This window comes from Juglans regia, chromosome 2 (assembly GCF_001411555.2).
Source record: "Juglans regia cultivar Chandler chromosome 2, Walnut 2.0, whole genome shotgun sequence".
NCBI classification, from domain to species: domain Eukaryota; kingdom Viridiplantae; phylum Streptophyta; class Magnoliopsida; order Fagales; family Juglandaceae; genus Juglans; species Juglans regia.
In genome coordinates, this window is record NC_049902.1 from 36,734,366 (window position 1) to 36,759,714 (window position 25,349).

At 37.9% G+C, this 25,349-nt stretch overlaps 2 protein-coding genes across 3 annotated transcripts; one reads left to right on the plus strand and one right to left on the minus strand.

The window, feature by feature from the left end:
• Positions 1-1,640: 1,640 nt before the first annotated feature.
• LOC108984892 (sodium/hydrogen exchanger 4) lies at positions 1,641-6,815 on the minus strand. 2 transcript variants are annotated; one of them, XM_018956989.2, is made up of 14 exons: positions 6,630-6,815; positions 6,221-6,339; positions 6,012-6,109; positions 5,855-5,914; positions 5,677-5,685; positions 5,381-5,481; positions 4,833-4,879; positions 4,635-4,701; positions 4,068-4,168; positions 3,874-3,975; positions 3,068-3,212; positions 2,903-2,965; positions 2,700-2,783; positions 1,641-2,392 (listed from the first exon to the last, which is right to left on the minus strand). In XM_018956989.2, the coding sequence occupies exons 1-14, from the start codon at positions 6,783-6,785 to the stop codon at positions 2,111-2,113; spliced, it is 1,434 nt and encodes a 477-aa protein (XP_018812534.1). In that variant the 5' UTR covers positions 6,786-6,815; the 3' UTR covers positions 1,641-2,110. The 2 variants fall into 2 exon arrangements, with proteins under 2 accessions (XP_018812534.1, XP_018812526.1); XM_018956981.2 differs by lacking the exon at positions 5,677-5,685 and adding an exon at positions 5,686-5,732 and having other exon boundaries at positions 5,381-5,575.
• Positions 6,816-10,165: 3,350 nt separating this feature from the next.
• LOC108984858 (glycerophosphodiester phosphodiesterase GDPDL3-like) lies at positions 10,166-22,707 on the plus strand. The gene is made up of 9 exons (XM_018956941.2): positions 10,166-10,636; positions 11,543-11,836; positions 12,045-12,163; positions 12,297-12,798; positions 14,106-14,144; positions 14,289-14,573; positions 20,467-20,609; positions 21,152-21,635; positions 21,966-22,707. The coding sequence occupies exons 1-9, from the start codon at positions 10,507-10,509 to the stop codon at positions 22,238-22,240; spliced, it is 2,271 nt and encodes a 756-aa protein (XP_018812486.1). The 5' UTR covers positions 10,166-10,506; the 3' UTR covers positions 22,241-22,707.
• Positions 22,708-25,349: the final 2,642 nt, after the last annotated feature.

Genomic DNA, 25,349 nt, shown 5'->3' on the forward strand with positions numbered 1-25,349 from the left:
TTTTTTTATCTGATTTGATATTATCTCAATTTTTTTAAATTTTTATATAAAATATAATAAATAATTTAATTTTTTTAAATATTAAAATAATAATATTATTAAAAAATTAATTTCTAATAATATTTTATTTAACTCTTTAAAATTGATCTCAACTTACTGCCTAAACTTAACCTTATCATAAAACATAACCTCTACACAAGAATGGCAACATCGTAGTACAATTCCAATGAGTAATGCTCAGGTGCTAAAACATTTTCACAGATTCTTCCTATTGGTTAAAACGGTTTTTTGAAGAATTATGATGAGTTGCTCAACTTTGTATACAACAGTAGCGAAGCCCCTACCCCCGGCCCTCTCTCTCCAGGCGATTTCTCCGCCAACTAAAAACCAAAAATCTCATCTTCCCCACCTAGAGGGGGGTGGAGCTTTGGCTCCTCCCTCCCTCCCTCCTCCCGTTTATTACGGTTTTTTTTTTCATTTCAAGTTCTTATTATATTTTCCATCTATAGTAAGGAGAAGTACCGATCTACTATTTTTTGAGCTCCCATGAACGCCACGCGCCGTACCGCAAGACTCCCCTGCCGCTGATCCTTCAAACGGTTGAAGAAGATTGTCGAAAGGAGCCGCCGCACCGGGGTGTACCTGTTGCCGCCACGCGTTGCATATTCTGGACCAGCGACCTCGGATCCTTCAGATCCGACCAACCTCAACTTTCATAGAATGGAGTGTAGCCTTCACAAGCTTCCTCAATTACTGGCGTTCGTCATCTGACAATTCAACGTATCTCCTGTTTGCTATCATTCTACGTTTTCACTTTTTCTAACTAAGGATCGTAGGAAAGAAGCAGTAGAAGTCTCTTTCAGTCAGTCTGGACCAGCAAAATGCAACACAACTCTTTTTACTGTGACTCCCAGTTATAATATTACAATCCATTTATCAGACTGTATCAAAATCACTTTAAGCGACTTTCCTTTGTGAGAAATGGGTGGGAGTCAAGTTATTAGCCCCAGATCCATATTTTTTTTATTTTTATTTCTTGTGTAGTACTTATTGGTTTTGGATGAATGTTGAAACCTTTCATCCTGTTAATTATTGTATTTTGTAACTGATAAATATATCTATAATATGCTTGCTTAGGAAATAAAAAAAAAAAAAAAAAACTTTGTATACCCCATCATTACCCAAATTGAATGGTAAGAGATGTTAATCACTTTATTAAAGAGGAAAATTTCTCGTGTCTTCTGTAGTCTTGTGTAGTTGTCATCAGCTTTCTCAAAAGCTATACTTTTGCACGCGCTTTCCTACAGGTGTATTCCATTAATAGCAAGTTATAAAGGAACCATTTTTCAAAAGCTAGCAGAGAAAGCAAACATTTTTAGGTCTAGGTCGTGTTATTATTTATCCTCTATTATGCTAGTAACCTTTTGGATAGAATGATCGATTATTGGCCTAGATTCATCGAGATTCAATGAATTTCATTGTTTTACGCTAAGTAATCGGATTTAAAGATCTAAGTTTACAAATTTATCAACATCTTCAAAATCTCAATTAAATCAGGAAAAAAAAAATGATTTGCATATTAATTCATTTGAACCATAAAATTAGAGAATTTTCTATGAACCAAAAACAATAATTTTTTTCCCCAACAAAAACCAGTGCTAAATTTGTACCTTTTTCTCTGTTTTCTTTCTTCCACAGATCCTTATTCTATTGAATTATCTACATTATTACAAAGATTGTAGTTTAATCTCTCTCATTATCCTAATACAAGAAAAAAGCTTGAAAACCAAAAACCAAAAAAGATAAAAGCTTTATACACAGGAAGTGTCTCAGTAAATCTCCCAGCCTCGCAGAAAGTTTGAACTCTTTCAACTCCTTTTGCTCCGGAAGTATACTCACGCTTGTAAGTCTTGACCTTTAAAGCCGCATAGTTTGGTTATAACTATGCAAAGAGATGTTAATGTCAAGAAAGTATGTATCCCACAGAATCCCATGAATATGTTGGCCGCGCATCAAGCAAGCATGTCCATTCGAAACACTGGACTATAATGAATAACTGTTACGCAATTCTAGTACCTTACTTTGATCTAGCTGATTTGCTGTAGTTCGCTTAACACTCCGACTGGCTTGTAACAGGCCCTCCAAATATGGGTCTCATGTAGGCATCATCAAATTTCCTCCAATAGAAATGTATGGTGCACACAGGCCTTTCTATCAGCATGGATAAACTATCCTTTGCACGGGTTATGTTGCTTGTGGTAGGTTCTTCCAAGGAGATCAAAGGTGTGTTCAAGTCCTCTCTCGGTGAGGATGATTCTCGTTGCCCAATTTTGATAGTTTCATGGTGGGGAATCAGATAGCTTATAAGTGGTTTGGTTAGAAAACCGAACACCTGCAACCAGTATAGTAGATATTACCAAATCTTTCAAATCTAACGAGGTTAAAAACTTGTTCGATGTATCAACTCTCAACAACTACTCCATTAGTGTTTTTTTTTTTTGGATCAAACAAAAAGGGCACGTATAGTTGGGAATGTCCACATTTTGTGGTGTGAAACAATGTTTTTATGCTCCTAACTGCCAGGAAGACAGAGAGAGAACCTGACACTTGCATGGATGTATAATGGTTCTAATTTTGAGATTCTGAATCTTCTAACATCATTGTAAACTGAAATCAATTGGAGAGATAGACGAACATACTAGTGTACTGAAGAGGACTATGACAATGGTGTCGATAATCATTGTAGCATTGATCGGATCCGATGTAACACCAGAATATGTGAACTTCACAATCGAGGAGAGAATAGATTAAGACAAGATTTCTAACAATTATAAAATTCAAAATCCTGCAGAGAATATTATTTGCAACTGTTTTGAACTGTAATGAACAGAAAAACAGATACCTGTTTGAAAGCCAATGCAATAGAGACTGCCCCTCTCATTAGCCCGGCCCACCAAATGATTATCTACATGGATAGAAATTTCAATAATGAGAGGCCATCGAAGCTTGACTGCCTTTTCTTTTAAGTATGGAACAAATCTACCATAGCAAACAAGGCAATACTAACCTGGTGTTTAAATGTGATTACTGATGTTCTCTTGGCTCTTCTATTCATGTGATTGGAAAGAACAGAGAGAGGAAAAACAAATGCAGCACGGCCAAGCAATATTAGTAAGATTAAGGTACTATAGATGCTCATTGAAGTCCCAAAGCTGCAACCAACAAAAAGTTTAAAGAACATCATTTAGATAAGGATACCTGCAGCTGTTCCAGAGAACAATGATGTCATGTGAGAGGTTCAAATTCATATTCCTAAGAATTTAGGTTAACTCAAGACCAAACCCTTTGTACCTCAAACATAGGACCAATTACACAAAATTTTTCTTAGAACAGAAGTAAAAAATTCGAACTCTGAGAGAGAGAGAGAGAGAGAGAGAGAGAGACTCTCCCTAGAGCTATGATACAAATTTGGAAGAGAGGAAGACACGAGCTCAATTTCTGTTCCTAATCATTTTCATTACCCTCGAAATTCTGATCCTTATGTCATAACTGCAAATACTGATGGGTCTGATTTAAATACTGTGAACTCCACTACGAGTTTCATTTTTCCGGCTTGAACTCGATTAAATCAAAAGACTTAGATCTTTGTTTGAAGCACATACGGTGTATACAAAAGTCTTGAGAGATTTTTTTGAAGCACATACAATGTATGTGAAGGTATACCATATGAAAGTGTAGTATATATAACATACAAGCTTTCACTAAACTCGTATCAATATAAATCCACTTAAAATTTAATTGGACGATCTGAATATAAACTAACTGTAATATGTGATATGAATTATCTGAATTGTAGCAGAAGAGAATTAGCACCTTAATTTGGTCATCCTCCACATTTCAATGTCAAGAGCATCCATTCCCACAAAGAGAAATATGAATGTTTCTGCAATAAATGACATTGTTGCAAATAGATGCCTGCAGAGAAGAGGCAATAAACCAAGCACCAGGCATCACTAATTACAGACTTTTACAGTCACAACACTTCCAAATAATCCCTTCATACATACCTGGTCGTGATTCTTGAATTCTCAGAAAGATTATGCCATGCATAGTGTGACATCAGAATTCCACAGAAGAAAACAGTGAGAATTCCACTAAGTTGCAGCAGCTGCACAAACAAACAGCAGTATCCAAACTATGCACTTGCACAAACAAACTGTAGTATACAAAATATTGGCTTACAATTTGATGCTACAAAAACAGTAGTTTTAAAAAAGGTTCGGTGTGTACATCTTAAAGCAGCTCAAGATCATCAAGTGCACGATATAGATTTGTGGTTTCCTTCATCTCACTCTCTTTTCTCTATCCTCAAGGAGTTAAATAAAAAAAAGAAATCTCCATAAAGAGGGTTTGGCTCCTAGTTACTTAAATTTCTCAGATGTTAATCGCAAATTACTTACATGTTGGAAAGAGACATCTACTTCAATGATATAGTCCAATATAATATATATATATATATATTTATATATATATATATATTTGAGATTGGATGTGAGAATAAAAAATCTAGCACTTCGTATCAAGTATTGTTATAACTACGCATAAAGTGAATGGACATCTGAGCACATCATTACCTCTGCCAAAATGTAGGAGAGATATGCCATTAAAATCATCAAAGCAATTTCACGAACACTGGAATGTCTGAAAGCACATAGAAGGGCAGATTCATAACGGTGTTACACCTTGTTAGTCTCCAGATATAAATAAGGTATGAAATCTGACCTTCATATCACAGAAATTAATCTGCACCTTTTATTCAAAAAAGAGCTTACCTTCCAAAAGTTAAGGTCTTAAGAACATATGATGTCACAAGTCCAGCCTGCAATGAAATTGTGAGGCATGATTTTCCTACCGATATATGCACAACTTATTACTGGCATATTCATAGATACAGAGAAAATTAAGAACGCATTATCTAGTATTGTGCAACAACTACACCACCAAAGACTATTTAAAAAAGTTTACACAACGTAGTTCCAGATAGTGTGTTTTGGATGTTGGATGAGCAAGATTGGCAGGCAGGAAATATTCAGATATGCAAGAAGCCAGAAATGAGTTTGAAGATAAGAGAATATCTTCAGGTGCCATGTCAAGTCTGGCTGCTTAAGTTTTGAAGGCGAAATTCAACAGAAAAAGGTTGTCACTTTATTCAATTGACAGGGGCATTAATAAGTCACAGGTAGACACATAGAACGTGTTCTATGTGTACGGCAAAGGAGAGCATAATTAGCTGCTCAATATGGCATGGCATAATATTGTTACTAACCCAATGAGTCATAGAGATCATAAGCTGCATAAAATGTTAACTATCAATGCTTACCGTGATTCCAAGAGCAGTACTTGCCAAGAAAAGGTAAAAGAAATCTCCAATAACGTGAAGTGCCGTCCTACTATCAATTCTTGAAATATCAAGCTTCTGAACTGCATTGAAGAGAACAACTGTCGTTGCATCATTCACAACTCCTTCCCCAAAAACTAGGCTGTACAGCAAAGGGGTTTCATCTTGATGGAGAACCTACATGTAGATATATATATATATATATATATATATGTACATAGAACATCCAAGATTCAAAGCAGCTCACCGCAATTAAAAGAAAGTGAATAATTACATACCCAACCAACCTGCAGTGTACACACTGTATCAGTTGATGAAAATATAGTACCTACAGCTGAATCAAAACAACCAAAATTCATTCGCAAATAATGGTTGTGAACTAGAAACAACTAAATGCCTAAATAGATCTTCCAAGTGTCTTATATATGAAAAAGGTGATGAAAGGAAGAATCTCACCAACATAGTCTCGTGCGGTCAGACCAACAAAGCCCAGCTTAGGAAACAGCCACCAGCTGCCTACGCCAACAATAACGTCATGTACCAATTTAGAAGTGAACTCATGGAAAATACGCTCAGGAAAAAGAAAAGAACAATAAATTGATTTAAAAGTTACCAGCTGTAATAATTATTGCTGAAATAAAAACGCCAATCACCCCAAACGACATGATGGTTAGGAAATTTTGGAAGAACTGTTTTTTCTTCACCTGGAATCTGTAGTAGGTATACAAAGCAGAGAATTACACAGCAGATACATGTTAGTTATCCGTAGAGTAATTCAATATCTGACCAATTCAAGAATCTGGTTTATAAAGACGTCCTTACCCAGCATTGAAAATGATTGGTGGAAGGAGATATATGAAGAACAATTCTTCGTTGAATGTAAGGATGTGAGAGCTCTTCCCCTTGCTAAGAAGTAAGATTATAGTTCCGGCTATGCATCCCTAGTCATTCAAAAAGAACATTTACGGGCATTACAGGACTATAGTAAACAAGCTTAAGCAATCTTTCATAGAAAAGCTATATCAAGTTATCCACACACCTAAAAAAACAAAACATTCCCTACAGCCACACTTTCCTTGAATTTTTTATTTCGAACTTCATTTCGTCCCCTAAAGCGAAAAAAAAATCCTTTACTGCCAATATTATATATTTATATATATGCTAAATTAAAGAATCAAGTAAACATCATACACACACGAGAGAGAGAGAGAGAGAGAGAGAGAGAGATTACGATCAAAATGGCAATTATAGACTCGTTAACGCAGCGGTTTTCTTCGAGCAAGTGACCGATGACTAAGCACAAACAAAGAACAGCCACGAACATCGTTACGGGAACCACCTGTTCATGGTCGCTCCCAAGGTTTCTTACATATTCAGACACCACCATCGTTGCCGTTTCCGCTAGCTCTGCAGCAGTTCGAAGTGGAGAGAGAGAGAGATTGCCCGGGAAACGGCGCCTCGTGAGTATATAGATTGTACTTTGTAGTTGGTGTTGACACGTGTGAAAGGCTGCATGGAAAAATAACACGTGGCGAGAGTGAAAAAGGATTTTTTTTTTTTTTTTTTTTTTATCACACATCAGAAATATTTCAGCACATAAAAGACAAATGTACGACACTTTTCACGTGATATTTCCTAATCATATTTTAAAATGAAGGCATTATCGTAGAATACCTTATAAAAGTAATATTATTTTTTAAAAAGATCTTCATTTTATCTCATATGTTGTAAATAATATTGTAAAAAATGTTGTATGAATATAGTAAGCAATTGGATATGCTGCCTTAACCTGCATACCAAGAGGAGAAAACAAACACAACACATTCTCCCACGTACAAATTATAATCATCACAATCAATATGAGCTACAGATTTTATAACTCACTTCGAATTGGAGCCAAATCAGGAAATGTGGAACTCTTTCGTAGTACTTGAGAACAAGGATCATCAACATCTGACCCTGACTCTGCTGTTGATGTATCACTGCATCTTCCCTGAATTTAGATGGGAAAATAAGAAAAAAGCATGAGGCATCTAGGAAAAGATATACCACTAAACACATCATACTTGTGCCAATGAAACCAAGGGTTGCCTTAAGCGAGAGATCAAAACCATATTATATATTCAGGGTTTTCTAGATAAGAGTGCCATTTTTTTTCTCTAAACATATTTCTATGTCTAGAAAGCGTTCTATTCTTCGTATTTCTGGCTTTTCTGAAGGCTATTTTCCTTTTAAGTATTTAGGTGTGCCTATTGTTAATGGTAGATTGAAGGCCTCTGATTTTACTGATCTGCTTGGAAAAGTTAAAAAGAAAATTGTAGATTGAAAGATGAAATTGCTCTCTATTGGTGGACGAACTATTTTGTTGCGTCATGTTCTTTCGAGTGTGGCCACTCATCTGCTTGCTATTTTACATGTTCCTAAGATTGTGATCAAGGAATTGAATGAGATTTTGAGTTCTTTCTTTTGGGGTGAATCTGAAGGAAAGGGTAAAAGAAAATGAGTGGCTTGGAAAAAGATTTATTATCCCATTGAAGGAGGGTTAGGTATTAGAGATTTTGGGGATATTCAGAGGACTCTTTACATGAAACTTGCTTGGAAGTTGATGTCAGGTCATTCTTTGTGGGCGTATTTTTTCAAAGATAAGTATGTTAGGGATAAGCATTTATCTCTTTTAGTGTCTAATAAGGGCACTCGGTTTTGGAAGTCAATTGTCAATAATATTCCGGATATTCTTCATAACTCTAAATGGCTTGTGAGGAAGGGTAATCTCTCTTTCTGGTATGATAATTGGGAAGATAGTGGTCCCCTACATGCCCATTATCCGGTTATTGGTTATCCTATGATTAAGATTAAAGAATGTCATATTGAGAATGGTTGGGATATCCCTCTTTTGGAAAGACTTGTGGGCCAACAAAAAGCTAATGAGGTGTGTCAGGTTTTGGCAAGAAGGAAGGAGGGGCAAGATGTGTTAGTTTGGTTGAAGGAGAATGATGATAGTTTTTCCACTAAAAGTGCTTGGGATTGCATTAGGGTTCATGCGCCTCCTTTTAATTGGGCTCATTGGATTTGACACAATAATATCCCTAAAAAAATTTCTATAATGATGTGGAAGGCCTCCAATAATTGCCTAAGTGTGGATGCTAAGATTAAAATGACTGGGATTCTGATGGTGTCTAAGTGTAATTGTTGTGCTTCCGGAAACATAGAGGATCTTAATCGTGTTCTTTGTACTGGTGATTTTGCTAGACAACTTTGGTATATGGCGGCTGTTCAGTTAGGTGTGCATATGAGTGTTTTTCATACTTGGCAGGAACAAATTGATTTCTAGTTCCGTCGGGCTGGCAAATCCTCTCAAGTTAAGACTATTTTTGGTTTGCTCCCTTCCATTGTTTCTTGGAAGCTTTGGGAGAGGCGTTGCAAAGCTAGATATGATGGTCATTTGGATACTATTGAGACTATTTGGCTTGCTATTAAAAGTTGGATTTGTAGAATCATGCAATTGAACAAAAATACTATGAGACTTCCTAATCAAGATGTTGTCATTTTAAAGAGATTGGACATCCCTGTTTTGCTTCCTAGAGTTAAGAAAATCTTTGTGGTGAAATGGAACCCACCCCAACGGGATAAGGTCAAGCTTAATACTGACGGGAGTAGTATGGGTAATCCTGGCCCAGCTGGGGTTGGGGGTGTCATTCGTGATGTCAGTGGTAAGATGTGTGTTGCTTTTGCTGTTTCCTTAGGTCAGAGCTCTAATAATTTTGCTCAATTGAGAAGTTTGCTTGAAGATGTCAGGAGATGTTGCCAACTTGGTTTTTTTCGGGTGGATATTGAGATAGATTCCCAAATTTTGGTTAATTGGATTAAAAAGGGAAATTGTGATCTTTGGTATCTTGAGGATTATTGAGACGAGCTTCAAGTTTGTCTTGAATGTCTGGATTATAGAGTGAGTCATGTTTTTCGTGAAGATAATGTCGTTGCTGATTTCCTTGCTAAAATTGGAGTTGAGGGCTTGAATATGGAGTGGTTTGAGAATCGTGGTAATTTGCCTGGTAAATTAAGAGGTCTTCTGCGCATGGATAGAATTAGACTTCCCTATTTGCGTATATTGTAGTGAGGTATTTTCTTATTTCAACTGGTTTTTCTTCTTTTCTTTTATCTTTTCGAGCTGACTTTTTCTTGCAGGTGGTTTTTTAGGTTGGTTGTCCTGAGTCTTATGTATTTTCTTTTAAGCTTAAAATTTAGTTTGATGTCTAGGGATTTTGTGAGGTCTGGGTTTTGGTCTTTTTTGATTATGTGTAATCCCCAGACTTCAAGCTTGTAACTACGATTTTCCTCCGTCACAAGTGAGGGTTTTTTAATAAAATTGGGGTACATTCTTCTTCTTAAAAAAAAAAAAAAAGTAATAACACAAATCTCGTAAAAATCTTTTATAAAAAAAGAACTCCAATAATAATAATAATAATAATAATAATAATAATAATAATGAACTTTCATGTTTTTTCTTGATGGGATTTTTATTATTATTTTAAATATCAATTTGTAGACCTTGTATATATCATATTGACTAAGTTCATACATAGTAATGGTCTCACCGGCCACAAGCGTTCCTGATCCATGTTCTATAATACTACTGAATTGGGGCGCAGTTAAACGTCCAAAGAGATGAAGATTGTTCGTGTTTTGCATGTTAATTGTGTGGAGGGGCCACTGCGAGTACTCCAGTTCGCATGCATCCAAGTTGAATTTGTAAAAGTAGGAAAATAAAAGCTAGCGGAGGAGGCTGATGCATGCAATTCCCATGCTGGTAATGAGTTTTCCCACTTTCCCGGTGTAGTCGTCGATTAGCTGTAATGGGCAACCTAAAGGCCATATTATTCGTTCTTACATCACATCATGATGAGTCTTCGTCAAACAAGCATTTTACCTGTTTGCTTTTTACGCATTGACTCTACAGTTGACCCAAATGGAAGATTATCATCAGATTGATCCTCGTCAACCAAGCGTGGTTGCCTCTCTTTCTCTCTAAAAGCTTAGAAGATCTATCTCACGAATTCTCCAGCAAAACCTGATCGCCGGAATTTATTTACTTCGATTACTTGCCGGCCATGCGTAATTCACTTGGTCGCACGTTCTTTCTTCTTCTTCTTCTTCTTCTTCTGCTTCACTCGTTGTTAGTCATGACTCTGGTCTCTGCTCAGGGATCTAACAAGACCACCCTCTGGCCTACACTTAGCGGTTTGTGTTTTGCTCAATCTCTGTTTCTGCTCTGTTATTTTCTGTCTGATTGTCAATAAAATGAAGGGAAGGAAAAGAAGGATTTTTGTGTGTGTAATTTGTATCTATATAATTGGCGTTGTTTTGACTTTTGGAAGATGAAAAACTGATCTACAGTTGCTTGACTTTTTTTCTCCGTCTTTCAAATTTATGTCTGTTTGATTGCTGATCAGAGAAAGATAGAGAACCATTTTGAATCGAGATGATTTTAGATAAAAGATTAAAGTTAAAAAAATATTATTTTTTAATATTATTATTATTTAAAAATTTAAAAATTTAAAAAAATTAAATTAAAATTTAAAAAAATTAAATTATTTATTATATTTTTCATAAAAATTTAAAAAATTATAATAATAAAATCATGAAATGAATCACTTTCGAAATCTAAACCAACCTTAGCCTTGTATTTGGTGCAGTGAAAATTGAAAACATGTTCACTCAGCAAAAGAGTTGACTAATTGTAGCGAAAGTTTTTATAATATGGAAAATTTTGTACTGAATGGCTCGATCCATCGATGGAAAAAAAAAACGCGGTTCTATAATTCTATTAGATCAAAAATGGAAGTAGAAATTGACAAACTTTCCGACGTCAGAAACAGGAACTACGAAAATGATTCGGAGATTGCAGTAATTCAACATTCCCAACTTACTTTGGATCATTTTCAGGAAATGTTTAGAATTTCCGATTGTGAAATTCAACATGGAACACTATCTCAAACTTCAAAGTCAACCCAATCAGTTTAGCCTCAACATTGTTAGTATGTTACAGTAACCACTCTGTCTTCTTGTTTATACTTGACATGGGATTCCATCACACGAGAAACTCATGTTCTGTTAGCTAACCGATTTGATCGGATTAATTTGTAGGTAATCCGCCTTTGGTCATTGCACGCGGTGGGTTTTCAGGGCTATTTCCTGATTCTAGTTCAATTGCCTATGCCCTGGCACTTCAAGTTAGTGTACCCGATGTACTCTTATGGTGTGATGTGCAATTGACAAAGGATGGAGCCGGGATTTGTGTGCCGAATATCAGGCTGGAAAATGCCACGAACATTGCGGAAGTTCTCAGAAACAAGAAAAAGGTTTACCTTTTCAATGGAATTCCAACCCGAGGATGGTTTTCTGTGGATTTCACCCTCAATGAGCTAGCAAATGTCTCCCGTAAGTCTGAGTTGTCTTAAAACATTTTTTTCCTTGCATTTCATACCGGTTACCTGGATGTCTAGTCATCCAACATTTTTCTTTACATATGGTTGGATGTCATATTTGTTTAAAAGCTATTCTTATGGAAGTAAGGCTATCAGGCCCTGTGGTTGCTTATCCTAACATTTTGCATTAGAAATTGATGCAAATTTCTGTCTCTAAGCAGTAACACAAGGAGTCTATTCTCGAACTAATAAGTTTGATGGAAATAGCTTGCAAATTCTCACCGTTCAAGATTTGGCTAAAACAACAAAACCACAACCAGGCATATGGTTGAACATTCAGGTAAATGGATGATTAAACTGTCTTACATTAAAATTATTTCCTCTTATGTTATACAGATGTGTCTCTAATCATGGAGGATCTGGCTCCTCAGCTATCATTTTCACCAACCCTTCTGTTCTATCACTTTTTGCAGTATGATGCATTCTTCAAGCAACACAATTTGAGCATGCGAAGCTTTGTTCTTTCTGTGTCGAGAAGTGTGGTAGTAGGCTATATTTCATCACCAGAGGTGGGTTTCCTAAGAAGTATTACAACACGATTAAATCCAAGAACGACAAAACTGGTCTTCAGGTTTCTAGGACAATATGAGCTTGAGCCTTCAACTAACCAGACGTATGGTTCTCTGTTAAAGAATCTTACGTTTATCAAGACATTTGCCTCTGGAATTCTTGTTCCCAAGGCTTACATATGGCCTGTAGATGGCAGTCTTTATTTGCAACCTCATACCTCTGTTGTCGTGGATGCTCATAAGGCAGGGCTAGAAGTTTTTGCATCAGATTTTGCAAATGATGTTCCTTTTAGCTTCAATTACAGTTATGATCCAGTATCTGAGTCGTTGTCTTTTATTGATAATGATGACTTCTCTGTTGATGGCATGCTGACCGACTTCCCAATTACTCCATCGCAAGCTAGAGGTAAATTATTTCCTTCCACTTGATAGGAATAGGGGTCACCTAAATATCATGCATATTTACAAATTTTGAATTAGTGGTTTGTTATCGAGCTTTTCTAGCTGTTTTGATTTCTGTAATTTCTGAATAAAACTTGATTTGGCTATCTGGATTCCTTGACAGATCTGTAAGATTTTTAATGATCAAATGAATAAGCTTAAACTTTGAACTTATTGGATTCAGCTACTAGGAGCTTTTTTTCTAAGAGGCCATATTCCATAAATTTATTAAAAAGCCCTAATTTGTAGCGGAGAAATACTGTAGATATAAACCTCATTTTGGGGAATCCACAAAGTGGAAAAAAGAACCTCTACCAGACTACCTACCACAATATACATACTGTTCAACATTCAATCAAACACAGAAAATTACAGAAACAAACAAATCAACCTAGTTTATTTACATCTCAAGTAAGGCAAACCAGCTCTATCAAGTACTAATTTCCCTTTAAGCTCCCATGGAAACTCATTGGAGGCAAGAAAAGTTTTGGACTCGACATTTGCACCCTGCTTAGAAAGAAAATCTGCAATTTGGTTGTTCTCCCTAACCTTTAACGGTACAAATAAAATTCTTCCAAAAAGCCAATCAATGACCAGTGAATGAGGCCGTTGCCCCTCGACCAATTAACTACTATCAAAGAATCCGGTTCAATCTCTATGTTATGCAACTGATGATTAAGGCAAAGATTTAGTCCATCCATGACTGCCTGAACCTCAGCCAATTTAGTAGTTCCAAAACCATAAGAAGAAGCAAAAGCCACAAATCATACTTCTGAATTTCTTATAACACCACCACCACCACATTCACCAGGATTACCATAACTACTTCCATCCACATTTAGTTTATACCAACTTGGATTTGGTGTGTGCCAACTCAAAATCTGCAACTTCGGACCCTTCACAGGAACAGTAACTAGTCCCAGTTGCTGAATTATAATAGTATCCAGCCTAGTTAAGACACCAGCCTTGGAAACTTTTGACTATATCTGGTATAACAGATTTGATCTTAAAAGCATGCAGCAAACTTCTCCTCCTTTACATCCTCCATGTGTGCTTTACACCTAAGCCACAAGAACCAAGAGATCAAAGATGGGAGTATCCTAAATATTAGCCCCACTTGGGATGACAACTTGGATTTCCTTGGTTGAGTTTTACCTGACTCTGTATCTTTACCTTGTATGGCATTATTAGTTTGTTTTATCATTGAATTATTGACTGCTTATTTCAGCAAATATTTTGTTCACGTTACTGATTTCTCTTCCCATACTGTAGATTGCTTTGCTCATCTAGGCAAAAATGCTTCAGCACAAGGTAAATCCTGCTGCATATTGCTTTTGATAAAAGTTTTTCTGCTCATAGCTGATTGATATTGTTGTCTAAATGAATGTTTCTATGCCAACATAATTTTCATAATGTCATTGTTAACCTTTTTCCTTCACAATGCTCTTTCTCCAGCAAAGCCTTTGGTTATCTCTAAATGTGGAGCAAGTGGAGATTACCCTGGTTGTACAGACTTAGCATTTATGCAAGCTATTGCAGATGGCGTAGATGTACTTGACTGCCCTGTTCAATTGTCGAAGGATGGGACACCATTTTGCTTAAGCTCAATAAATCTGATTGATAGTACACTAGTTGCTCAATCAAGTTTCATGAACCTTTTAACAAGTATCCCAAAGATTAAGACTGGCAGTGGAATATTTACCTTCAGCCTGACATGGAGTCAGATTCAAACCTTAACACGTAAGTCAACTTTGGTTCTCCTTTACTTACTCTCTGGTGTAATACTCTTTATTTAGATCACTTCTGTCTGCATTACGTGGAGGACTACTGTCATAGAGATTTCTTGTGATTGTTGCTAATCACACATGCATAACTATGGGACGAGAAAAAAAGAAAACTATGGGGAGAGGTGTAATTATCCAACACGTTGAACCAACCACTTAAACTCGTTTAGAATGACCAATGCTGATGCAGGACATGGAGGACCAACGTGACAGCTGCTTCCTATGATGTTGGAACATTTGAGTGATTGGTGGGAATAAGGAATTTCAACCATGCATGCACCACGTAATTGAGGGATACGCGGCACCAACTTACCTTTGAAATTGTTTCCATTTTCACGTTGATTTTACTTTGGTTTACTTCCTTTACAGAGTATTTCCTTTTTGGTTTATTTCCTTTACAGAGTATTTCCTTTCTCAATTAACTACTTTCCTTTTATGATTTCCATATATATTCGACTATCATTGTAATGGGCGGTATGAAAAAGTTTGGAATAAGAAAGCTGCATTTGAATTATTCTGCAACTACCGGAAGACACAGTTCTTCCGTTGCATTCTTTGCCGTTAATTATTTTATTTCGTTAAATTTATTTCCCCTGTTTCCATCGTGAACGACTTCCGCTTCGCCAATTTGGCATCAGAGCAAGGCTTTACCTGGCTTGATGGCAAGAGAGAATTCACAAGAAGAAGATCGTGGCATGCAGGCCATTTGGGCTGCCGTTAACTCTCAAGATCAAAGGAACCAGCAGCGTTTTGAAGGGATCGAACGCATGTTACAGGAGATACAAACAGCCATCACAGGCATTCATGTTGGTGGTGATAGGAACCAAGATAATGAGGATGCAAACCGTCCACGGGGTGGTCGTGGTTTTATGCATCGACAGCGGGACCAAGCACACGACGATTCTTCTAGTGATGAAGAATTGGAAGGCTTCGTCCGTGGGAACCAAGATGGCAGGAGAGCTCCAGACAACAACCACAATTTTAGAATTAAGATTGATTTACCTTGTTTCAATGGTCATCTTCATGTTGAGAGTTTTCTCGACTGGATGCTTGAGGTGGAGAACTTCTTTGACTACATGCAAATTCCTGAGACACAACAAGTGAAACTGGTTGCGTATAAATTACGTGGTGGCGCCTCGGCTTGGTGGGAGCAAATGCAGAACAACAGAAGGAGACAAGGCAAACAGCCAGTGCGTGTATGGCCTAAAATGAAGCGCCTAATGAGAGCTAGATTTCTTCCTCCGGACTACGAGCAAGTTCTCTACCAACAATACCAAAACTGCAAGCAAGGGGCGAGGACTGTAAATGACTACACAGAAGAGTTTTATCGGTTGAATGCTCGTAATAATCTCTCGGAGACGGAGGGACAACAGATTGCAACATATATGGGGGGCTTACGTGTGGCCATCCAAGACAAGGTTTCTTTGCACACTGTGTGGTCTCTTTCAGAAGCAGTTAATTTAGCCATGAAGATTGAAATGCAACTGGCCAGGCCACCACCAAGGATACTGAACCAAGTACCACAAGTAAAGCCTACCACCCAACAACAATCTAGTGACTCACGGCCTCCACCATACAGCAGGTTGCAAAGAGGAGAAAGCAGTACCCAAAACACAAAAACTCCAGTGCATAAAGGAGGGGGAAGCTATAACCCTTACACTCGACCTATGACAGGAAAATGCTTTCGGTGCAATCAACCGGGGCATCGATCCAATGAGTGCCCCACACGCCGTTCGGTCCATGTAATAGAAGAGGGTGAAGAAGACCCGAAAGAGGGGGAAAGCAGTGAAGAAGATGAAGCAGAGGAATTTGTTGAAGGGGATGAAGGAGAACCAATCAGTTGTGTCGTCCAGCGAGTCCTACTGACCCCGAAAACAGAAGAAAAAAATCAACGACATTCGATTTTTAAGACACGATGCACTGTTAGAAACAAGGTATGCAATGTAATTATTGACAGCGGAAGTTGTGAAAATATAGTATCAAGAGCCCTTGTTAATGCACTGGAACTAAAAGTGGACAAACATCCACGTCCTTATAAGATCAGCTGGATCCGAAAAGGAGCTGAGACCAGAATCAACAGTGTTTGCCGTGTGCCTTTCTCCATCGGGAAATACTACCAAGATGAGGCCATGTGTGATGTAGTTGATATGGATGCCTGTCATGTTCTACTCGGGAGGCCTTGGCAGTTCGACGTGGATGCCATCTACAAGGGACGCGACAACGTTTACTCCTTTTGGTGGCGTGATCGGAAGATAGTATTGATGCCCATGGGGGACAAAGGTCCCAACTCATTGCAGGTTGAAGAAAAAAACACTCTGTTTACCGTAAGCGAGAACCACTTCCTCGAAGAGGCCAAAGAGTTGGGAGAAATATGGACATTAGTAGTAAAAGGAGAAGAGGTTGTTGAGTCCCCTGACATACCCCCACAGATACAGTATCTATTGACAGAGTTTGAGGGCCTCGCACCACCTGAACTACCCGAGGGATTGCCTCCAATGCGGGATGTCCAACATCATGTTGACTTAGTTCCTGGGGCAAGTTTGCCAAATCTACCGCACTACAGAATGAGCCCCAATGAACACAATATACTACAAGGGCAGGTGGAAGACCTCCTCCGTAAAGGGCTGATACGAGAGAGTATGAGCCCGTGTGCAGTGCCCGCACTGATCACGCCAAAGAAGGATGGGAGCTGGCGGATGTGTGTAGACAGCCGCGCCATCAACAAAATTACGGTAAAATACCGGTTCCCCATTCCCCGACTAACTGACTTGTTGGACATGCTTGCAGGGTCTAATATTTTCTCAAAAATTGATTTACGAAGTGGGTATCATCAAATACGCATTCGGCCGGGCGATGAGTGGAAAACGGCTTTCAAAACCAAAGAAGGCTTGTATGAGTGGCTGGTAATGCCGTTTGGCCTCTCTAACGCACCGAGCACCTTCATGCGCGTCATGCACCAAGTCCTCAAGCCCTTCATTGGAAAATTTGTGGTGGTCTATTTTGATGACATTCTCATTTACAGCCGTAATGAGGATGATCATTTGAGTCATCTCAGAGAAGTATTATCTGCACTTTTCCATCACAAGTTGTTTATTAACTTAAAAAAGTGCACCTTTTTGAGTAGTAAGTTGCTGTTTCTGGGCTTTGTGGTGAGCGCCGAAGGAATACATGTTGATGAAGAGAAAGTGCGTGCGATACGTGACTGGCCGACCCCCACCACTGTCACCCAGGTTCGCAGCTTCCATGGCTTAGCAACCTTCTATCGCAGGTTTATACGGAATTTCAGTTCCTTGGCAGCCCCCATCACTGAGTGTATGAAAAAGGGGCGTTTCTTGTGGGGAAAAGAGCAGGATGACAGCTTCAGCATTATCAAAGAAAAGCTATCAACAGCACCAGTACTCGCCCTCCCAAGTTTTGACAAAATTTTTGAAGTAGAGTGCGATGCCTCCATAGTAGGGATAGGCGCCGTTTTGTTCCAAGAGGGACGTCCTGTGGAGTTCTTCAGTGAAAAATTAAATGAGGCCAGGCGCAAGTGGACTACCTATGAACTAGAATTCTACGCAGTTATCAGGTCTTTGAAACACTGGGAACACTACCTGATTCAACGTGAATTCGTTCTCTACAGCGACCACCACGCACTGAAGTTCATCAATACCCAGAACAGCTTGAACCGTATGCATGCTAGATGGATTAGTTTTATGCAAAAATTCACCATGGTGCTCAAACATAAATCTGGACAACAAAACAAAGTTGCCGACGCTCTCAGTCGACGTGCATCCGCACTCGTAACCATGAAGACCGAGATCACTGGTTTTGAGCAACTTAAAGACATATATTCTGAAGATGAAGACTTTGCTGAAATTTGGAAGCAATGTGCGTCGGGGCACCCACAAGCAGATTTTCATATACAAGAGGGATACCTCTTTCGTGGGAATCAACTCTGCCTCCCTCGGACTTCGTTGCGCGAATATGTTCTACGTGAATTGCATGGTGGAGGACTAGGAGGCCATGTGGGTCGCGATAAGACGATTTCCCTAGTGACAGAGCGGTATTATTGGCCTCAATTGAGAAGAGATGTTGGAAGGTTTGTGCAAAGGTGTCCTGTTTGTCAAGTGAAGAAAGGTCAAGCGCAAAACACGGGACTTTACACACCATTGCCTATTCCTCAGAACATTTGGGAGGACTTGAGTATGGACTTCGTGCTCGGGTTACCACGGACTCAACGTGGTGTTGATTCCATTTTTGTAATCGTTGACAGGTTTTCAAAAATGGCGCACTTCATTCCTTGCCGAAAGACGTCGGATGCATCCAGTGTCGCTCATTTGTTCTTCAAGGAAGTTGTCCGCTTACACGGCGTCCCAAAGACAATCACCTCTGACCGGGACACCAAATTTCTTAGCCATTTCTGGATCACGTTGTGGCGAAAGTTTGGGACCTCTCTTAAGTATAGCAGTACCTGTCACCCTCAAACCGATGGCCAGACTGAGGTAACCAACCGAACACTGGGCAACATGTTGCGTTGTATCTCTGGTGACAAGCCGAAGCAATGGGATGTGAGTCTCCCGCAAGTTGAGTTCGCTTTCAATAGCATGAACAATCGATCAACTGGAAAGAGCCCTTTCGAAATCGTCTACACTAGACCTCCAAGACTTGCTCTTGACTTGGTCACTCTTCCGAAGACCCCTGGGATGAGCACGGCAGCTGAAAATTTGGCAGAAAAAATTCGAGGGGTGCAAGCCGAGGTACGTGACAACCTGGAGAAGGCCAACATGAAGTACAAGCGTGCTGCAGATAAGCATAGGCGAGCCAAGATATTCAAAGAAGGGGACCTAGTGATGGTTCATTTACGGAAGAATCGTTTTCCTGCAGGCACCTACGGTAAATTGCAAAACAGGAAGTTCGGCCCTTGTCGCATACTGAAAAAAATTAGTGATAATGCCTACGTGGTGGAGCTTCCAAAAGACATGTCCATCTCTCCCACTTTTAATGTAGCTGACTTGTTTGAGTATCATCCTCCTGACGAGCAACTTAGCGCAGACACAAACTCTGAGACGAGTTTACTTCTAAGTGGCGGGGAATTGATGCAGGACATGGAGGACCAACGTGACAGCTGCTTCCTATGATGTTGGAACATTTGAGTGATTGGTGGGAATAAGGAATTTCAACCATGCATGCACCACGTAATTGAGGGATACGCGGCACCAACTTACCTTTGAAATTGTTTCCATTTTCACGTTGATTTTACTTTGGTTTACTTCCTTTACAGAGTATTTCCTTTTTGGTTTATTTCCTTTACAGAGTATTTCCTTTCTCAATTAACTACTTTCCTTTTATGATTTCCATATATATTCGACTATCATTGTAATGGGCGGTATGAAAAAGTTTGGAATAAGAAAGCTGCATTTGAATTATTCTGCAACTACCGGAAGACACAGTTCTTCCGTTGCATTCTTTGCCGTTAATTATTTTATTTCGTTAAATTTATTTCCCCTGTTTCCATCGTGAACGACTTCCGCTTCGCCAAATGCTTGCAAATGTACGCAGGAAATATGGGAGTTTGGAAGAAGAATAAAAAATTATATGTAACTATAGTTTTTTTACAACTTGAAAATGACAACTATTAAGGCATGATTTTTATGAGATTTAGGTTTTAGCTTCTGCAGACTTTAAGCCCTTGAGTTGTGAGGGCCCCTTCTCATGATTATTCACATGCTTTCACCGGTCTTCTGCAGCATTTTAGTTATGTTATTTGAATCACATTCTGTTGTATTTTTGTAAATATTATTCGCAAGCTAGTTCTGAATGCGTAATTAAATCCCTGTATATACCTTATTTGCAAATTCCTGCAGCGGCAATAGCAAACCCTTACTACAATTATAGATTGTTCCGGAATCCAAAGTTCAGAAAGGCTGGAAAGTTTCTTAAATTGTCTGAATTTTTGGCCTTGTCAAAGAATGCAAGCTCTCTTACTGGTGTCTTGATCAGCATAGAAGTAAGTATTTGCTTTTCCTACATTCTTTTAATTACTAAGAACGTTACAAAAAATAATGTTATGAGGAGATCTCACACCATGAATCCACGGTTAGTAATTTATCAGAGAGAGGGATATTGATGGTCTTATCTTCTATGTAACCAAATCCTCATTTGTTTTGCAACGAAAAAAAACCTATTTAGTTTATGAGTAATGTTATACACCACACTCTCATCCTATTTTCATCCTACTAAGTAAGATGTGGCATATTTATCATCATTGAATGATAAAGAAACATGCAATAAATGATCATCCAATGGTAATAAATGTGTCACATCATACTTAGTGGGATGAAAGTGAGATAATAGTATGGTGTATATAATTTTCCATAGTTTATATATTGACGCCATGACGCCAATGCTGAAATTATTGTGTTTTATAATGGTCTGAGGATGTTTGGATGCGCATTATGTGCAGCATCAATTGAAACATGAAAGATTTTCCTCAACACGACTTGATTATTTCTGTTGATAATGCCATTTTATTCTGTTCTGTTCCTTCAGCATGCGGCCTACCTTGCAGAGGAGCAAAGATTGAGTGTAACTGATGCAGTCATCGATGCCTTGAGCAAAGCTGGTTATGATAACCAGACATCCTTGAGGGTTATGATTCAGTCCAGTGATAGCTCAGTTCTAATGAAAATCAAGGACCAAAAAAATTATGAGAGGGTGTACAAGGTTGACAAGAATATTCGTAATGCCCTCAACTCAACAATTAAGAACATAAAGACGTTTGCTGATTCTGTGGTTGTCAGCAAGATGTCTGTCTTTCCTGAAAGACAGGCATTCCTCACTGGTGCTACTGATACTGTGTCAAAGCTACAATCATTTAAGTTCCCGGTGTATGTAGAAACCTTCAGCAATGAGTTTGTGTCTCAAGCATGGGACTTCTTCTCAGATGCAAACATGGAGATCAACTCATTTGTCATGGGGGCAAACGTTGATGGTGTGATCACTGACTTCCCTAAGACAGCTGCCAGATACAAAAGTAAGTGGATTTACTTGTATTGAAACTCTTTATTTTAAATGATGTTGAAATATAGCTAGTCTTTAGTCAATCACAAAATCAACTTTATATATACATATATATATATATATATATATATATTATGTTATGAAAATCATATAGATGTATAGATATAGATTACAGCTGATAGGCATTTATTTCACACCTTGCCTCTTTTTATTTCAATTTTCTGGGAACCTTTCAGCAATATTTCAGCTGTACTTTGAAGCTTTTTTTGTTATTCCGCTTGATCCTATAAAGCTATTCAAGCTTGCCCCTTGTTGCTTATATAATGGTTACAATGGAATTCAGGGAATCGCTGCTTAGGTTTGGGCAATGAAACACCTTCTTACATGACCTCTGTTCAGCCTCGCCAACTCATGCAAATCATTAGTCAAGCCTATATGCCAACTGCTGAGGCTCCATATCCTGTCCTGACAATTGCTGACGTGGCAGAGCCACCTTTGCCCTCTGTTTCAGCCAGAGCCGCAGCTTCCAGGCCAAGTGGTGGATCTAGTAGCATTATCAAGTCAAGTAAATGGGATGATTTGATGAGCTGGATAAATAAATTACTGCAATATGACTGAACCGAGTCATAGGATGAGAGAACTATCAACTTAATCTCGTCACCCTCCACGTTTCAATGGTACCCATTCCCACATAAAGATGAACGTTTCTGCAATAAATGAACGTTAAAACAAGTACTTGGCTTCATAAAGTATGATTTTTTTAAGTCATCACTACCTCAAATAATGCTTAGATTCATACCTGATCAGGATTCTTCACCATTAGTAAAACCATGCGTCAGAATCCCATGAGAGAAAACAGTGAGAAGCTGGAGATGATCATTTGAAAATGACAAGGCAGATTGAAAATCTGTTAGAAAGGAAAACAAATGTTGGGACGTATGGTTCATTGGTTCTAGTGTTCGTCAAAGTGGTTTTTCACATTTGTGAGCTTGACCCATATTGGTTGAAGTCCCATTAGTCCAATCATTTGTTCTTTCATAAGCTGATTGTAGGTATTGTAGAAAAAGAAATGATTTATCTACAAAAGTAAATCTATAAAATAATTTAACTTGATGATATGGTACGTTAGATTATAGAGTTATTTTTATCGTAAAGTAGATCTAACAGTTTACATAAAGTCACGTCATTTTATAGATTTATTTTTATATAATACATTTGTATATGTAATACTTCTATTGTAGAAAAATCATTCAGAAGCTTAATACAATCTGTGAATCACAATCTCGGTTCTCTCTCTTCTCTTTCTTCCTTGGAGGAGCTCCAATCGAACAGAGCAATTTTATCTGTGATTTTACTTTTACAGCTGAGAGTGTTACAAGCTGTCACAAGTCAACCCAATAAGGTTGTCACTGCTGTTCATTTGAGAACAACATTGTTAACTCACAGGTAGATACAGAATGGCATAATATTATTACAAACCTAACGGTATTTGCAGTAATATAGAGTGAACACATGAGAAGTTAGCAATATGACGGCGAGAGCAGTACTCGTTAATAAAAGGTAAATGAAATTTCCGTCGGCAGGAAGCGATTGTCTCAACAACGTGAGAAAACTCTCTTTCGAGCGATGGTCAGTCATTAAACAGATCCAGAGAATCGGAAGTAAATAAAAAATAAAAAAAATCCAACCAAAATAAAAAATTGTTATAATCACAAAGAAATTTAAAATAAAAGAAACACTCACAAACATATAATATGATTTCATGTGATTCGTTATATCGACTTTACCACACATTAGAATTTGAGAATTTGAGTTTTTTGTTTTATTGTTTCATCGTTTCCGTGGTGTTTATTAGTGGAGTGATGTTTGTAGTTTTGTTTTTGTTTTTGTTTTTTTTCTGTTTTTCCTCCACAGTTTTCTTATGTCATAAGTGAGGCATTTGAATAAAGTAAGGAAGTTTTTGTTGAAAAAAAAAATCGCGTTAGTTTGTGAATTTACTTTTGTGAAATTCCTATATGACCAAAGCATTTTTCAAAAAAATATCATAGATGAGTCATGCTAGTTAAAAACCTTAGATAGATAAACTACATACAAGTCCTTTGTAAAAAAATGAATCTCATTAATAAAAAATAATTTATTTTACACTTTTTTAAAATAAGATAATTTTTTTACAAAAATTTGCATGAAACTTATCTAATTAGAATTTGTACAAATCATTTCTTATCTCATACACAAGCTCTCAAATGAGTAAACATGAGAATAGATAGCTCGAGGACTTTGAGAAAAAGACGATGTCTATGATTCTCTAAATATTATATCACAAATCTAACATAAAATTAGTGCCTGATAATGTACAAGGAGGAAGAGTATGTGAACATGATTCTTTTTAAGAGTGACGTGAATAAATATATGAAAGGAAAAATATTTGCATCAACCTACTATTTATCACAAACTCAACACACTTAGTGTATTAAGTTAAAAAAAAAAGAGAGAAAATATAAATAACACTCTACTGTGCATAACAGCCGCTGCACACTAAGTGTATTGGGTGGAAAAAAAAAAAAAAAAAAAAAAACCACAGCACGGGTGTGCTGCGGCTATGGGCTGATGCCCAGAATAACTCAAAAAAAAAAATTGAATACATGGTGTGTGGAGTGTGTAAGCTTATGCATAGAATTACTCTATATGAAAAATGAAAAAGTCTTGGCATCGGCCTACTGTGCGACATCAGCCAAAGCACACCTTAGTTGGCACACAGGGTTCACTAAAAGTGAACCGGTCCTCACCTCTCTCTCTCAAATTCTCAATCCCCCCCTCCCCCCGGTGAGGCCCTCTCAATCTCCTCGAGCCCCATGGAAGCCATTGAAGCCTGCTTTCTCCCCCACCCCCCAATCGACTACAGGTTTGGATGGCGTCGCGACAAGGATGGCTTCTTCTTCTCTGTGATTTCGATGCTAGTAAGCATTTTTCCCAAACTTCTCATATACTCTCTGTTATTACTCACTCACACTCAGATTCTCACCACTCACGCACACACTTCAATTTCGTTCATATACAAATAGATCTGAAATAGATTTGAAATTTTTAGGGTTGGTAATCGATTTAAAATTGGAAATTTTACCCCAAATTACTGAAAGTGGATCTCAGAATCTAGGGTTTGTAGGTGATCTGTACTTTGTAATTTGGCCCTATGGAGTATGTACCACCATTTCTGTCCTATGGAGTATTATTTGTAGTGGGGAAATCATGGTTATTGAGAAATGTTAACTAATTTATCCATTTAGATTGTCAAGAAAAATTATGAAATCGGAATTTAAAGATCAAGAAGTTGCTGCATAAACAAAAAAATTGCCATTGGCCTTTTTCTTTCTTTTTCTTATTTGCAATAGTATGCATCCATATTTGATGATGTTTGGGATCTTCAGACTGTGCTTTCCCTGACATGCAGCTCAGTTTTCATCTCTCTATCCCCTCCCCCCCCAAAAAAAAAAAAAATTTGATAATATAGAGTCTGTGTGCTAATTTTGTGTTGATGACTCAAGTATCTCAATGTTATTCTAAGGCATACTAAAATGTTGCCACTCTGATATTGGTGGTGCAGACACATCCATATTTCTCTTAGGTGAGGGCAGCAGAAAGTGGCAAGATGTGCACACAGTAATCCGATCCCATGGAGTCTTGTGTGTAAACAAACAAGAGGCCATGCTATTTGGAATATGTATTATAA